We start from the raw sequence: 16,611 nt of genomic DNA on the forward strand, positions 1-16,611 counted from the left end.
ACCTATAGAGATGTGGTAGAGATTGCCACTAAAATCCATTCTCTTCTTGCATAACTAGACCTGGCTGCCCAAGTAGAGACTACACTTCCCAGTGGCTCTTGCAGCTATATGTATTCATGTGACCAACCTACTGTCAAAAGAATGTGAGAAGTTATATAACTTATTTACTTAAAACGGCTTAGACTTCCAAAGCCCACCAATTCAGGGACTAAAATAAAAACAACTGAGTAATCTCAGAAGCCATATTTTGAAAACGGCAAAGTCAGTTAGAGCCCAGGTCCTTGAAAGACTGCATGGAGGACAGCACAGGACACTTAAGTGGTGAGAAATGTGCTAGCCTTAACAGAGCCATCACATTTTGGGGTCTCTTTGTTACAACTATAACTACTATAAGGCCTAATACACAGGATACAGAAAGGCAGATGAAATGGGAGACTTCAGATTTTCAGAAAAACTACATAGACCTAATAAAATAAAGATCAAAATTTCCAATATCAAAACAGATTATGAACCAAGAGTCATATAAACATAGAAACTAGTAATTTTTGAAACTAGTTAAAAATATCTTCCTTAATGAGAAAGAATTGATATGTTGGGACTTCCCTGGTAGCGCAGTGGTTAAGAATCCGCCTGCCAATGCAGGGGACACGGGTTCGAGCCCTGGTCCAGGAAGATATCACATGCTGCAGAGCAACTAAGCCCGTGCGCCACAACTACTGAGCCTGCACTCTAGAGCCCACAAGCCACAACTACTGAGCCCACGTGCCACAACTACTGAAGCTCATGTGCTTAGATCCCATGCTCTGCAACAAGAGAAGCCACCGCAATGAGAAGCCCGTGCACTGCCACAAAGAGTGGCCCCCACTCACTGCAACTAGAGAAAGCCCGGGCGCGGCAACAAAGACCCAACGCAGCCAAAAATAAATAAATAAATGTGTGTGTGTGTGTGTGTGTGTGTGTGTATACACACACACACACACACACACACATATAAAGAATTGATATGTTATCTGAGGCAAATTAACAAAATCAGAAAGTAAAAACAATACGAAAGAGACAAGGAAAAAGAACTTATGTGTCTGTGGTGCCCACAGGTCATGTGCAGTTATAAGCCAGCAACTAGGGTAACTGCCATTCTACATGCAACTTCTTATCCCAAGAAAAGCTAGCCCAAGGATAATGGGACAAATGATAGACAACAGATCACAAACCAACTTCAGAGGTCACAGACCAGCACCAGGCAGCTCAAAGACAAAATGGGCAGATTCTGTACTTAAAAACATGCCCTGCTCACATGGAAATAAATGCCTAACAGAATGAAGATTTTGAAAGATTTCTGAAGATTTAAAAACTTCAAAGATTTTATGGGGGACTTCCTTAGTGGTCCAGTGGTTAAGAATCCGCCTTCCAATGCAGGGGAAGCAGGTACGATCCCTGGTTGGGGAACTAAGATCCCACATGCTGCGGAGCAACTAAGCCCATGCACCGCAGCTACTGAGCCTGTGGCGCTACAACTAGAGAGAAGTCCACACGCTGCACCGAAGAGCCCGCGCGCTGCACTGAAAGATCCAGTATGCCGCAACGAAGATCCTGGGTGCCACAACTAAGACCCAATGCAGCGAAATAAATTAAAAAAAAAAAAAACCTTTAAAGATTTTAAAAGAGTAATGAGAAAAATGACCGAGAAAACTTAAAAAAAAAAAGGCTCTGTCACCCTCCTTACAAAGAAGCTACTTCAAGATCCCTTAGGTTCTCAGAAAAGAATGGCCACTGGCAAGGAGACAAAACAAATTATTAGAATTCCATGGCCACATTTATCTATTTCAGGCCCAGCACAAAAATACCTACTAAAAGCAGAACCTCTTTTTAAAATTTTTCCAATGGTGAGTAGAAGTTTAAGAGCCCCAGTTTTACATGGGTTCAGATGCTGACTCTTACCACTTACTGGGTGTCAGGACTCTGGGTAAATTATTTAACCTCTCTGGGGTTCAAGTTTTCTTACCAGTAAAGGCATATTCCGACTCCTTTGACACCATTCAATAAAATTGCAATGGTTTAACAAAATAAATCATGTAAAGTATTTATTATTTATGGCAAGCACTGTACTAAGAAGCCATTATTACTGTACCTGTTTATACTTTCACTCCAATGGGGTTTTGTACTTTGTTTTTTAATAACATTTATAGTTGACACTGATTTTGAAGCAGCTACAAGTTTCCTTTAAGTTAGGAACCTAACTTAAACCTGAGTTTAAGACTCAACTACTGAGCCCGCACTCTAGAGCCCGCGAGTCACAACTACTGAGCCCGCATGCCACAGCTACTGAAGCCTGTGTGCCTAGAGCCTGTGTTCCGCAACAAGAGAGGCCACCGCAATGAGGCCCGCGTGCCACAATGAAGAGTAGCCCCCGCTCACCGCAACTAGACAGAAAGCCCGTGCGCAGCAACGAAGATCCAATGCAGCCAATAAATAAATAATAAAATTACTAAAAAAAAAAAAAAAAAAAAGCCATCATTAGACTTCCCTGGTGGTCCAGGGGTTAAGGTTCTGCACTTCCACTGCAGGGAGTGTGGGTTCAATCCCTGGTCAGTGAAGTTCCACATGCCATGTGGTGTGGCCAGAAAAAAAAACAAACCCCAAAACCATCACTTGCTCAGGTTTTGAAATTCAATTTTAAATTTTATTTGCTGTTTCCTACTCCAATTTATCCTTCTAGATAAGGGGGGGGTCAGCAAACTTTTCTGTAAGGAAAGGAATAATCAGTAAATTTTAGGCTTTGCAGGACTTATGTCACAACTACTCAAGTCTGCCATTGTACTGCAAAAGCAGCCAGAGACAATATGTAAACAAATGGGAATGGCTAATCCAATGAAACTACAAAAACAGGCAGTGGGTCTTAGTTTGCCAGCCTCTGTTCCAGATGATATGCAGGATTCAGAGAAAATGGAAAAGGTAATTAGATATTCAAATAATTAGGAGAAAGTGTTTTTCTTTTTATATCTCCAATATTTGACAGTTACAAAATATGCACATGCTGCTACCCCTAAGGTTAACACTAAAAAAGTTAGCCACGTTTAATATCTAAACTTTTCAAACTAAAAGGATCAATCACATTTAAATTTAAGCCTTTAGGGCTTCCCTGGTGGCGCAGTGGTTAAGAAACCGCCTGCCAATGCAGGGGACACAGATTCAAGCTCTGGTCCAGGAAGATCCCACATGCCGTGGAGCAACTAAGCCCATGAGCCACAACTACTGAGCCCACGTGCCACAACTACTGAAGCCCGTGTGCCTAAAGCCCATGCTCCAGAACAAGAGAAGCCACCACAATGAGAAGCCAGTGCACTGCAACGAAGAGTAGCCCCCGCTTGCCGCAACTAGAGAAAGCCCGTGCGTAGCAACAAAGACCCAATGCAGCCAAAAATAAATAAATAAATTTATTAAAAAAAAAAAATAATTTAAGCCTTTAGTAGAACCATTAGCCTGAAGTATCTTAATAATTGGAAGAAAATGAGATTCATTTATAAGTTAGAAGTTTAAATTACAAATATATAGATAATTACTATTTTGAGAAAAACAAGTAGAGAGAGGCAGATTTCAGAAAGCACAACCCAAGGAAAATACAAGACCACCAATCATGAAAGAGGTTTTACCATTTACAATTACCCTACTTGGAAAATACTTTGCTAAGAAATAAAGTAGTAAACATAGTTGGTTTTAAAGTAATGACTTTATTAATAAATATACATCCATATGATGATGTAGATACAAATCATGAACACTACTCCATTCCCATACACATAATTGCACACGAGTAGCTCAAGTTCATGGACATAAAAACATACACAGTATCTATTCAGACTTTTTACAGCAGAGAACAGCGTGCTTATATCAGTTAACTGGTAATTATTTTCTCCATAATTACCTGTGGAAAAAGGAAACTGAAACTCAAAGAATCAAAGTGGTCTGATTACTATAAATCACACGCTTGATTTACTATAGCATTAAATTTTCCAAAAATTAAATACATTATTTGTGAGAGCACAGATTTATCTACTCGGGAGTAGGGGGGAAAAGCAAAGGAAAGATTTAGATACATCCTAGAGTTTAATAGCATATAGTTAAGCTATAATAAAAACAAAAACATAATAGCATCAAAATATCTTATGTTCAAGGGAAAAAATGTTTTGAACAACTGTTGTGAATGCTTATATTGATAATTTACTATAAAGGGATCATAAAATTTTACTGCATATATAGACAATGACTGGCAGAGTAGCAGTTATTGTCAATATCCCCTGAATTGTTCTTTTAAAGCGTCTTAGAATATAAAAGAGAAACTTTTTTTTTTCTTTAGCTCATACACTGGTTTTTCTTACATTGGATGAATCACCTTTAATCTAATAAATGGATCCAGATAATTTTTTTTCCTCCTTAATTCAAAGAAACGCTATTCTTATTTCATGAAAATATACATGTAAATTCACACAAACATTAGTTTGGAATGAATATTACTTTTACTACTTTAACAGATGTTTCTTTTAAAAAGTAAATAAAAAATATAAAGAATTTTTTAGTCTAACTGAAATACTGATTTTTAAAACATCCCCAAATATTAAAAATTAATCACTTATTTTCTTCCAATACACTGTGCTAGCATTTTTTTAAATATCCAGTGCAAAACTCCAAAGATAGTATCAAAATCATCCCACGCTAAAGATTAGTTATGCAAGGTTATAGCTGTCAAAAAATGGAAGATTCATCTGTATTAGCTCCTAATTTGTTAATATAAGAATAAATAAGGCATGTTAAAATATTTTTTAAAGAAAAAAGTAAAGCAAACTTACTTGAAGAGCAGATCATTTTCTGACCAAAGTTTTAATATAGAATAGTGAAACCTATTTTGTGAAGAACAGAATTACACAATATAAAATTACTAATTTACCTTTCAAGGAACAATCATACAGTGGGAGGAAAAGGCCAGTTTTCCCCAACTGATTATATTAAAGTATAGGCAATTGTTTAACATGCTATTTCAGTGTTTATCATGACAAGAGACAGTGTTACAAAAGATGCACAATGTAGTCTTTATAGAGAAGTAAAAATATTTTGTATTTTAAGATTTCATTCATGTTATCATTTAGATGTCTTTCTCTTCATCATGGCACCAACAAACTGTTCACAAGGAGAAAAGGAAGTGCAATCAGGAGATGCTCATCAGCATACAGATCTAATACTCCAGGTAACGACTCACATGAACACAGAAAATTCAGCTTTTTAAATGATGTTATCCATTCACAAAAGTAGCCATTCGCCCCTCCTTTTTTCCTGGGACATAGCTCCTGATGTTAATAAACACTGTTATGAACATACTTCCTTTAGTTGATCTCACCATTTCATTAACTTGTATATAAGATTCATCATACATTAACACACCTGCTTTATCTTCTGACACACAGCACAGCACCACCGAGTAGATGTGCTGGAGGATGGAGAAGGGGGGAGGGGAATGAATGTAGAAAAAGGCAGGGAGAAAGAGCATGTATAACAAAATCAGGAAAGCAAATAAACCGAAAGGGAAATGTCAAATGGGTGTACTATAAAACACAACCTGCAACCAAACCCTTGACAGTGATATATATAATTCCATGGAAGAATATTTAATTAAGCAACTGTTTTCAGGAATTCAAAAGAGGATTTCTAAGCAGCCAACTGCTGAACATCATCTTGAGAAACAACTAAATGACAGATACATAATAAAAGTGGATGGATGAACATACGAATAAAGACATAAGCATCTGTGTGTGTGTCAGAAGTTATACTGTTCTAAGTAAATTATTTTAAAAGTTTTATATTTTAAGCTTCTGCAAGAAGAAACTCTTGTAGCAATTTAGCTGCCAGAATGTTACAACTGATTATGTAGTCATCCAACATTGTTCTCTATGGTTTGTGCAAAGCTAAAATTGTTGAGGTCACTGTCTTGGATGCCAGTGCACACACAGTCCCCACATACAATGCAACACCTCTTACTGTAAAGAGCAGCATAAAGTCCAGCTCATTGTGTCAGGCATCACTGGAACACCTGAAGGCTTGCTGCTTTTTTCCTGATGAAAAAGGTATGAAACATGACATCCATTTGCAGTCAGAGTTTGCAGTAACTGAGAGCAAGCCCAAACAACACAGTATGTGCCCTTTTAAAATTTTAATTATTTTAAAAGTTTTGGGGTCCTGCAAATCTACATTATAATCTCAAAGGCATTTAAGCTCACAAATACATATACACTGTAACTTTAAAGTTCAGTGGAATTTTTTTTTCCAAATCCAAAGTTTATAATAGTTTATTTTATTTAGAACTCAGAATAAATAAAATGTATATTAACAAAGAATATTACTTTCAGAAAGAGGGAAGAGAGATATCCCTCTGTCCCTTCTATACGTATCTACCCAATACGTTTTTTTCTTTCCTATCTATTTTGCTTCTAAAGCAAACACTGTCAGAAAAAAAATTTATTTTGAATGAAGTGGTCTCACTAGAGCAACCATGAGATTTTTAATTAAACTAACCAACATATTTCTTACATGTTTCATGCATAGATGGATTCCTATATACTTCTTAATATTTGGGTTCTGACAGTCAGAAAACTACATTTTGTTTATACCAGTTTTACGGTCTACCATTCAATTTTTGTCCTTTGGTAGATACAGACCTGAAACCACAGTAACTGCTAATGCAATGGGACAATTTATCAGAAAAAACTAAAAAATATTCTTAATGAATGAACATTAATAAATGCTTTAAGCATAATGCTTTAAAACTAAGTATATGAAAGACAAAATGTAGTAACTATAGCAACATGCAGACCTTAAGAATGTTTCTTTTCGTATTATATTAAATATGCTATTCTCAGAATGCACTGTATTCGATATTTCACCAAAAATGTAATGTGCAGTTTTTATAAAAAAGTTTATTTTTTTTGTAAATATGAATTGTTTGTAGTGTTTGGTATACATGCTCTTAGGCAATTAAAAAATACACAACCTAACATGGCTGAAAGGCAAACACTAAAGAATTTGTAAAGGAATAATAGTTAAATCAATTAATGCCATGTAGATCAATAAATAGGAAGCTGCTTAAACCTAGAACATTAAAAATAAGATTTTTAACATATGAAATCTAAGTAAATGCCAAAGCATACAAATATCTGTGCCTTGTCTCATGAACATGTTACAAAAAAACCTCACAGCCACTACCTCAAGTAATCCTGAATCATTAGTTTGCTTTGTTCCATCAGTTAATAATACCTTAGATATTATCTTTATTATATTGTAAGCTTACTTCATAAACTAATAGGTATAATGGTTTCAGTTGTTTAGTACATGAAGCATCTATTTAGAATGACCCAAAAGTAGTAATGAAATGAGACACAACCATAACTCTAAAGGAAAAGCAAAAATGATTTAAATAGGTGTTACACTTGAACCTATGTACAAAGACAATGCCACTGCTATGCCCTGAGTGCATCTGTCGGCATATGACAGTTTCTGAGCAAAAGCAGGAAAAAAAAAAATCAAATGGGAAAACAAATTTGGAAAGCCCAGGCCATAAAATCATGTATGTCAAAATAAAACCAAGAAGCTTTGGGATTATTCACAATCTTCCTTCTAAACCTGGCCCTCCTTTCCTGCCTCATTCACTCATTGGGCGGCTTGATTTCGCTGCTGGTTTCCTCTACGCCATGAACTGCTCTACCATGCATCATAGGGTAAGGAAAAGCAGCAGTCCCACAGCCATAACCAAGATCGGCAAGACGGGATAGAGCTTTAATGCTACCTGGAGGTCTCCCTGGGCTGACTTTGTATCCCGCAGCTTTAGTTGTACCCAAAGGTCTGCCTGGACTTGTCTTAAATCCAGCTGCTTTGGTGGTTCCCAGGGGTCTGCCCGTGCTGGTCCGGTATCCTGCTGATTTGGTGGTTCCTGAAGGCCGGCCACGCTTACCAGATCGGTTGAGATTTTTCTTTTTCTTTAGTTCATCTTTTATCTCTATGCTTCTGCCACTTGTAGTCTGCAAGTGTGTTTCATTTAATGGGTCTTGCCTCTGACAAGCCATTGGTTTGTGGCTGACTGTGTGGCCGTATTTGTTTTGCTGGGAGGAATATATGTCAAACTGATCAGCAGCTCTCATGGCATCTTCACTGAGGCAGGAAGGTTTGCCAGGCCCACAAAAAGCTGGATTACTGCTGGCAACGGGATGCATCATTTTCTACCAAAAATAAAAGACAAATATGCATAAATACACATATACAAATATATATCTGTATGACAGCATTTAGTGGGAAAACAGTCTGTCTTCCAACAACTATGCAGGCTCTCTAAAATTAGCTGACAGGCAGGACTCCAGACCACTTATAAACAAACACACATCAGCAGATTCAGATACTTTTTCTTCCCCTCAATTTAATCACTGGCAGGCACAAATGCCATGCAAGATAACTCTAGTTCTGATTTTGTAGTTACAATGTTCTCTACTTAGGAATTAGCAAAGTGTGTACATGAAATCTGCTACATTTTGTAGGCTCTTTTCTTTTAGACTACTAAATCCTAAAAAGATAATAATAAAGACAAGAATTGTTATTAACATGATTCTTTTTTTCTTAAGTTTCCCTAGCATTCTTAGAATGTCTTCCTTTGGCCTTTCATTATATTTCCCACATGTATACTTCTGATATGGCCAGTTTTCACAAGGTGGACACTTCCTTATCATTATCATCATATATTATTTATACAGAATCCTGAGTGTATGTTACACTTTACAAAAGATAGAATGTACCAAGGAAAGAACACAATCTGTTGGCCAAAGGTACTGACTCCCTCTAAACTATTCTATCCAAACAGGAGGCAATAACAACATAAAGGGTAAACAAAGGTTTCCATTAGGGCTTCCCTGGTGGCGCAGTGGTTGAGAGTCCTTCTGCCGATGCAAGGGACGCGGGTTCGTGCCCCAGTCCAGGAGGATCCCACATGCCGCGGAGCGGCTGGGCCCGTGAGCCATGGCCGCTGAGCCTGCGCGTCCGGAGCCTGTGCTCCGCAACGGGAGAGGCCACAGCAGTGAGAGGCCCACGTACCGCAAAAAAAAAAAAAAAAAAGGTTTCCATTAGCTGAAATAAGTGAACATTTATAGAAACTACAGAGACTTATACTACAAAAATATGTGTAAGAATCATAATAAAATACTTTTTTTTTTTTTTTTTTTTGCGGTACGCGGGCCTCTCACTGCTGTGGCCTCTCCCGTTGCGGAGCACAGGCTCCGGACGCGCAGGCTCAGCGGCCATGGCTCACGGGCCCAGCCGCTCCGCGGCATGTGGGATCCTCCTGGACTGGGGCACGAACCCGCGTCCCTTGCATCGGCAGAAGGACTCTCAACCACTGCGCCACCAGGGAAGCCCAAAACTTTCTATTTTTAAAGTGTGGTTATCAAGACAAAAAGTTGAATGTGCCACACTGCTTTCTCCCTTGACCATAAATAATGATGTGGATCTTCTTCCCTTACAAGAGCTCTGTGGCTTATTAACAAACAGTCCAAACTCTCTATCTGTGAAGACATCCCTGTGAATTGTTTCTCTATTTAGCCATATCGTTTAGACACACAGAAAATGAAAGTCTATATAGACTACAGTATTATATTTCAATAAGGTAAAAAACAAAAAAAACCACATGGGTTCCAATTCATATTTTGAATGTATACGAAGGTCCAGCCCCAAGTTGTTAGAAGTTCGCCTGCACCTTTCATAAATGTAAAATTGTACCAAAACCTCAGTTATGAAAATAGTTACTCCCAGAGGCTAAGAATAGATAATCAATGTGAGCCAAAACCACTGCAAATTTATTTCAGTTATAAAGGTAAAAGGAAATGGAAATGAAGTCAAAGAACTGAATTCAGTTACATTACTAAATATTTGCTGAGAATCAACAGATATAGAGCCACTGGCCAGCTAGCTTAAAGTCTTAACTATGAAGGAAAAACATTTACAATGAGAAGCTACTTGTTTATGGCAGAAGCCTTATAGACTTGAAAACATAAAACAAGAGTGAGCTAAACACAAACATTAAATGGAGTGATTCTTCACTTATTCTCCAAGGATAGAGAATGAGTTTATTATCACTTCATTTGCTGAAATTCTAATTTCAGATGAGAAATAAGAAGAGATCTGATTCACTTTGTTATAAAGCAGAAACTAACACACCATTGTAAAGCAATTATACCCCAATAAAGATGTTTAAAAAAAAAGAAATAAGAAGAGATCATCAAGATGTGTTCCAAATGTAATGATATTAGCTGAAAGTTTTTTCAGATTTTTCTACGTGCCAGGTAATAAGTTTGGCCCTTTGCACATTATCTGACTTAATCATCACTACAATTCAACTCCATGGGGAACATATTGTTAGCTCTGTTTTACAGAAACTGAGGCAGGAACTTTAAGCAACTTGCCAGGGTCATACATTAGGAAATGGTAAAGCCAAATACAAATTCAGATAATCTGACTTCAGAACCAACTGGGGTTCTCAACAGCACCACTATCATTTGAGTCAGATAATTCTTTTGGGTGGGGGCAGGTGGAGGATGGGGTTGTCCTGTGCATTTTAAGATGCTTAGCAGCATCCCTGGCGTCTACCCACTCCACCCTCTTGATGTCAGTAGCTACACCCTCCTCTTTACCCTCCCAATCTGTGACAAGCAAAATATTCTCCAGACATTGCCAAATATTCCTTGGGGGGAAAAATCTGCCACCTATCATGGGAATCACTCAGCTATACTAAAATGAAAACCGAAAACTCAATTTCAAATACTCCTGTTGGTCTTCCCTGGTGGCACCTGCCAATGCAGGGGACACAGGTTCGAGCCCTGGCCCGGGAAGATTCCACATGCCGCGGAGCAACTAAGCCCAGGCGCCACAACTACTGAGCCTGCGCTCTAGAGCCCGTGAGCCACAACTACTGAAGCCCGCCTGCCTAGAGACCGTGCTCCGCAACAAGAGAAGCCACCTCAATGAGAAGTCTGTGCACTGCAACGAAGAGTAGCCCCCGCTCGCCGCAACTAGAGAAAGCCCGCACACAGCAACGAAGACCTAACTCAGCCAAAAATAAATAAATAAATAAATTTATAAAAAAATAAAACACTCCTGTTGAAGTTTTTATTCACATCTTAAGCTCCTACCTCTCCAAATATCCATAAAATCTGTTGATAACTTCTCCAAATAATCATAAAACTGTTCTGTTGATAACCTCTCCAAATATCCACAGAACCTTTCTATTGATAACATCTACAACATCTAAATCAAATAGATTTGTTTTCCAAATTGAAAAAAAGCCAACGTTGGGATTTGTGAAGGGACCGACCACATTCCTCTCCCCTACAAGTTATAAACTAACTGAGAAATATACACAGGAATTAAGATAGGAATCAAAATACTAGTTTATTGCCAATAAAACTAGACTAGAGCCCACATGCAAATACAAAGAGAAACACACTGAGACCTTTGAGCAGATTATAAGAGAAAAAGTGGTCACTTTTTCTTTCTTTCTTTCTTTGGGCCGTGCCCTGAGGCTTGGACCACACAGTGCAAGTGCCAACAGTCTTAACCACTGGACTGTCAGGGAATTCCCACAGTGATCCCTTTTTCAATTTTAGTATTCAGAAATCACCCTGCTGGAAAGCTCTAGTATAAAGAGGTAGAAAGGTACCAGTTCTCTTCCACAACTAGCACTGCCAGTAAAGGGAGAAAATGTTTTTTTCCTATAATCTGTTTCAATGGTTTATAGCTCATGCCTTTTAAATTCCTATCACTAACTTACCAAAATCTTCCCTCTGGACCTTACTTCCTTTAACTTCATTTTCTCTTAATATATCAGAACATTCACCATCTATTATCACTCAGGATATACAGTCTCAGCTTACATTATGTTAGGCTTTCAGAAGCAAGATTCTGCCACATATCCTTTACTCAGACAACCAACACTGAAGAAAAACACACCATTTAAACAGTAGACCTGCAATAAAAAAAAATAAAATCCACCCATCTTCAACTACTTTAATCTTCTCCAGGAATTTATGAATTTGGTTTGTATTATGTTAATTAACTTCTGACACTGCTCACGTTTATTGAGGGCCAACTCCATGCAAAACACTATTCTAAGCATCAGGACACAAAATAGACAGGAGTAAAGCTCTTTATCCCAGGGAAGATAGTAAGATACTGACAAAGAACATTTCTAAAGGGCAAGTCTTCTATATGTTCTATATTTTCCTTCCCTGCTACCACCAAGAAATCAGTACAGTATTCTGCTTACTCAATTACTGATTAAGAAGCTGGACAAGAAATTTACTATGACTTTTACTCATGTAAATAGTTAAATAAAGGGGCTTCCCTGGTGGCTCAGTGGTTAAGAATCTGCCTGCCAATGCAGAGCACATGGGTTCGAGCCCTGGTCCAGGAAGATCCCACATTCCATGGAGCAACAAAGCCCGTGCGCCGCAACTACTGAGCCCGTGCTCTAGAGCCCGCGTGCCACAAATACTGAAGCCCACGCACCTAGAGCCCGTGTTCCGCAACAAGAGAAGCCACCGCAATGAGAAGCCCGTGCACTGCAACGAAGAGTAGACCCCACTCGCCGCAACTAGAGAAAGCCCACACGCAGCAACAAAGACCCAACACAGCCAAAAATAAATAAATAAGTAAATTTATTATTTTTTTTAAGTTAACTGAAACAAGAAACAGAGCTAAAACCAATCCCTTTCTACTTTCAGGTGTCAACTTTTTAAGATGGGAGTCAGCACCATTAGATCCTTGTGTGCATAACCATCATAAACACACACACAGGCGGGCGCACGCAGAATTTGTATGTTTTGTTTGTTTGTTTGCGGTACGCGGGCCTCTCACCGCCGTGGCCTCTCCCGCCGCGGAGCACAGGCTCCGGACGCGCAGGCCCAGCGGCCATGGCTCACGGGCCCAGCCGCTCCACGGCACGTGGGATCTTCCCGGACCGGGGCACGAACCCGTGTCCCCTGCATCGGCAGGCGGATTCTCAACCACTGCGCCACCAGGGAAGCCCTAGAATTTGTATGTTTGTATGCAGTATGTGCATATACAAGCATTAATCCTACATTTAATAACGCCTCCCTGGTTCCATCCACCTCAGGGCTCGCCAGCTAACTGTTCTTTCTTGAAAGACTCTTCCCATACTATAGTACAGAGTTCATTGAAAGCATGCAGGCCACATTTCTTAATAGAGTCAGAATGAATACTACATTTCTAGAAAGTTTGGGCTGAATGAAATCCAAGAATACATAACTAGCAAAGGTTAATAATCTTTTAAAATAGTTCACTAAATATAAGGGAATCAACTAAGAGCTTCGATATATTTTAACTATGACTCAATTAGAATTCTTAAAAGCATATGCTAAAACTTGCCATCCCTGAAGCTGTTTTACTGCGTATTTAACCCCTGAAGTCTTTCCGTGGGCTGTTCTTTACGAAATAATTCCTTTTCCTTCTCCTGAATGTGGCAGTCATCACTGTCAACATAAAGAACTATTTTTAGTAACTTCACAATGCATTCATTTTTAAACATGGAGAAAATCTTCCTTTCAAGAAAACCAAGTTCTGCTCTCTTCCGAGGAGCGAACACCACATAATTCTCAGAGGTTATTTCAGGTCATTTGACTTGTAACAACTACCTAAAATCATATGCGATTTTATAATTCTAAATGAAAGTCCATTGGTGATCGACCTCAATCACTCAGAAAGTCTATTCAGCAAAGGCTAAAACAAATGCCAGTAGCGACGCATCCTGCTCCACCACGGAAAGTTCTTATACTAGGAGAGAACATAAATAACGGTCTTCTTTGTCTTCTTTCTACTCTTTAATTGTGCCTCCACGGCGCAGTTTCCCCAGTGCCGGAATCCTTATTTGACAAGAGGCGTTTAAAAATTCATTACCTGTTGTGCCCGAAAGCGATTATTAATGTATCAGCAATAAGAACTTTGCAGCAAATACACGCCCACACTAAAGAGAGGGTTGTGAACCCTCTTCGATAATCATAACTGATAGCCCGCTGTCGTGCACCGGAGTTCTGCAAGCTGGTCAAGTCCACAGGCCACTCCATCTAGACGTCCATCTCGAAGCCAGCAAGCATTAATTTAAAGTGATGGCGGGGAGGAATGAGGATTCTGACCTCGCAAAGAAAAGAAAGGGTGACCCCTCCCCCCGCCGCAGGAGGAATTTCCCCTAAATAATGGCTTCAAGCCCGGAGAAGAGCAGGCTACGACCGGGGTCCCTCCTCTCGCTCCGAGCTAGGCCAGAGCCCCTTCTCAGGCGCGGGTCAGAGACCTGTTCTCACCAGCTGGCTAGGCCCTCATTCTGGCCCCCTCCTTGCCTTCTCCACGAGCACCCGCCGCCCCGACTCTGCTCCCGGCCAGTCTGACAAACCCCCGCGCGCCCACCTACCTCAGCCGCCAGTAGCCCGGCCCCTCAGCGCGCCCAGGGGCTGCCCATCGGCTGGGAACCTCACGCTGGCGCCGCTCTCTTTCCAGCCCGGCGCCTCTACACTGCGCGTAGAGCCCAAGACAGAGGGAAAAGCAGGCAGGGCGGCGGCAGCGGCGAAGTGGACGCTGGTTCACAGCTCCGACCTCAGCCACCGCTCACAGTGCACCACCGGACCGAGCAGGAAGAGGCTACCACAGCCCCGTGGAGCAAGCAGCGGCGTGCGCGAGCTCGCGAGTACGGCGCACGCGCACGCACACGCACACGCACGTCGCGAGACCCAATCTCCCGCCGACGACCAGCACGCAAGCCTGCGGAGAGTAGCCCAGGGAGCCGGGCTGCGCTTGCGCGGCACGAGGACGACAGGAGGTGGGGCTTAGGAAGGAGCTCCTTAGGCTCTGGTGCAGATCGCACGACCAAAGGGATAACTTCCTAACGTGGATTTTTCAACCCAATCCAGTGATGCTGGATCTACTACCGACCCCATTTTTCAGATTACAGGACTAATAAATGGTGGAGTCAAGATTTGAACCCAGCATTCTTGTTACAGAAACTGTGCTTTTAATCACCGTTGGCAAAAAGATTTACTAATCCCTTATTGTGCTAGGTGCTGCCCAAAGCACATTAAAAGGATTCAGCCTCTTTTAGTTACTTACGAATGGGTCGGGTGAAATCTCCACCTGCAAATAAAATGCGGAATATTCAAATAACATGAGGCATTTGGGCCCTCAGTCCTAGCACCATGTAATAATGAAAAGCCTCATTTTGTGAAGCTAATATTAAAAGTTTAACAAGTTTTTTATATCCATGACCTCCTCTGAATTACCATATTCTTCATTCCACCATCACAGGAAGGGATGGGACAAGAATTAGCTTGCTTACAAAATCTCCCCTTCTATGTAGCTGTTGCGAGATTTCTGGCATATGGGTCACCCCATACAAGCCACTTAGCAGAAGGGATTAGTTTCCCTGGTTCTTCGGTCCGTTAATTCTAAAACGTCAGAAAGGAGAGGATCCAGAATTAGGAAGGCTGCCGAGAGGAAGACACTTTTTTTTTTTAATAAATCATGGTTGTTGTTTTATTTTATTTTAAAACTTTTATTTTTTGCGGCCAGGCTCTGCTGCTTGCAAGATCCTAGTTCCCAGCCCCAGCAGTGAAAGCGCAGAGTCCTAACCACTGGACCACCGGGGTATTCCCAGGAAGACACTTCTTTGACAGCATGAAGAGGCCAGAGGCAGGTGCTTATCCCTTTTGCCCATGCAGTGAAGACTGTTTGAGGAGATAATTCTTAACACTGAATTGCACCATGAGCACAACACTTGGCCCAGTGCTGCTCTCAGCTGGAAATAAAGAGCAACAACTTTTCTGGGTGAGTACACAAGCTAGGAGGCAAACCAAATACAGTACATACAACAGGCAAGCTCAATCATTTTTTGGCAAGCAGGGTTTTGTGAAATGATTCTAACAATCATTCTAATTACTCCTATAGAATACTAGAAAACAGGACTGATCATACTATTGCTCATATATAAAAGGAGAATACCAATATAGAAAACAGCTAAAATATGTACACAGATTTTAGGGGATATTAAGTAGCCTTCCAAAAAACTTTTGGAAAACAAGTTTTCTCTAAGGAAGTTTTCTTTTTTATTCTTGAAGGGAAATGTGAGAATGCACTGCTGTGCTGCCATACCATGACTATTCCAGATCCATAACTTTAAACTTCCAACTGAAATGGCATTTGTACATAAAACCACTTAAGCAGAAAACTTTTGTGAATTCCCTGGTGGTCCAGTGGTTAGGACTCCCCACTTTCACCGCCAAGGGCCCAGGGTTCAATCCCTGGTCAGGGAACTAAGATCCCCGCAAGCTGCAAGGCACGGCCAAAAAAAACCTTTCACACTAATAAGGTCAAATGATTTGCAGGCCCAATGGGGAAGTAGCCAGAGTAACAGAGGAAATCAGACATTCCCGGGTTTGAATGTCTTTCTGCCATTCACCTCCTATGGTACCTCGGACAAGTCACTGCTTTTTCCAGAAGTTTCCATATGTGTGAAATGAAGATAATGTCTTT

The 16,611-nt window shown here is 40.4% G+C and overlaps 1 protein-coding gene across 3 annotated transcripts; it reads right to left on the reverse strand.

Annotated features, from left to right (window-relative positions):
• Positions 1–3,771: 3,771 nt before the first annotated feature.
• On the reverse strand, positions 3,772–14,722 carry LOC309960242 (UPF0461 protein C5orf24). 3 transcript variants are annotated; one of them, XM_082836898.1, is made up of 4 exons: positions 14,501–14,722; positions 7,829–8,258; positions 6,028–6,101; positions 3,772–5,172 (listed from the first exon to the last, which is right to left on the reverse strand). In XM_082836898.1, exons 2-3 carry the CDS (start codon positions 8,253–8,255, stop codon positions 6,061–6,063), a joined length of 468 nt encoding a protein of 155 aa, XP_082693024.1. In that variant the 5' UTR covers positions 8,256–8,258; positions 14,501–14,722; the 3' UTR covers positions 3,772–5,172; positions 6,028–6,060. The 3 variants fall into 3 exon arrangements, with proteins under 3 accessions (XP_082693024.1, XP_082693023.1, XP_082693022.1); XM_082836897.1 differs by having other exon boundaries at positions 3,772–6,101; XM_082836896.1 differs by having other exon boundaries at positions 3,772–8,258.
• Between the last annotated feature and the right edge of the window lie 1,889 nt (positions 14,723–16,611).

This window comes from Leucopleurus acutus (assembly GCF_964270905.1).
Source record: "Leucopleurus acutus genome assembly, chromosome: 3".
Taxonomy (NCBI): domain Eukaryota; kingdom Metazoa; phylum Chordata; class Mammalia; order Artiodactyla; family Delphinidae; genus Leucopleurus; species Leucopleurus acutus.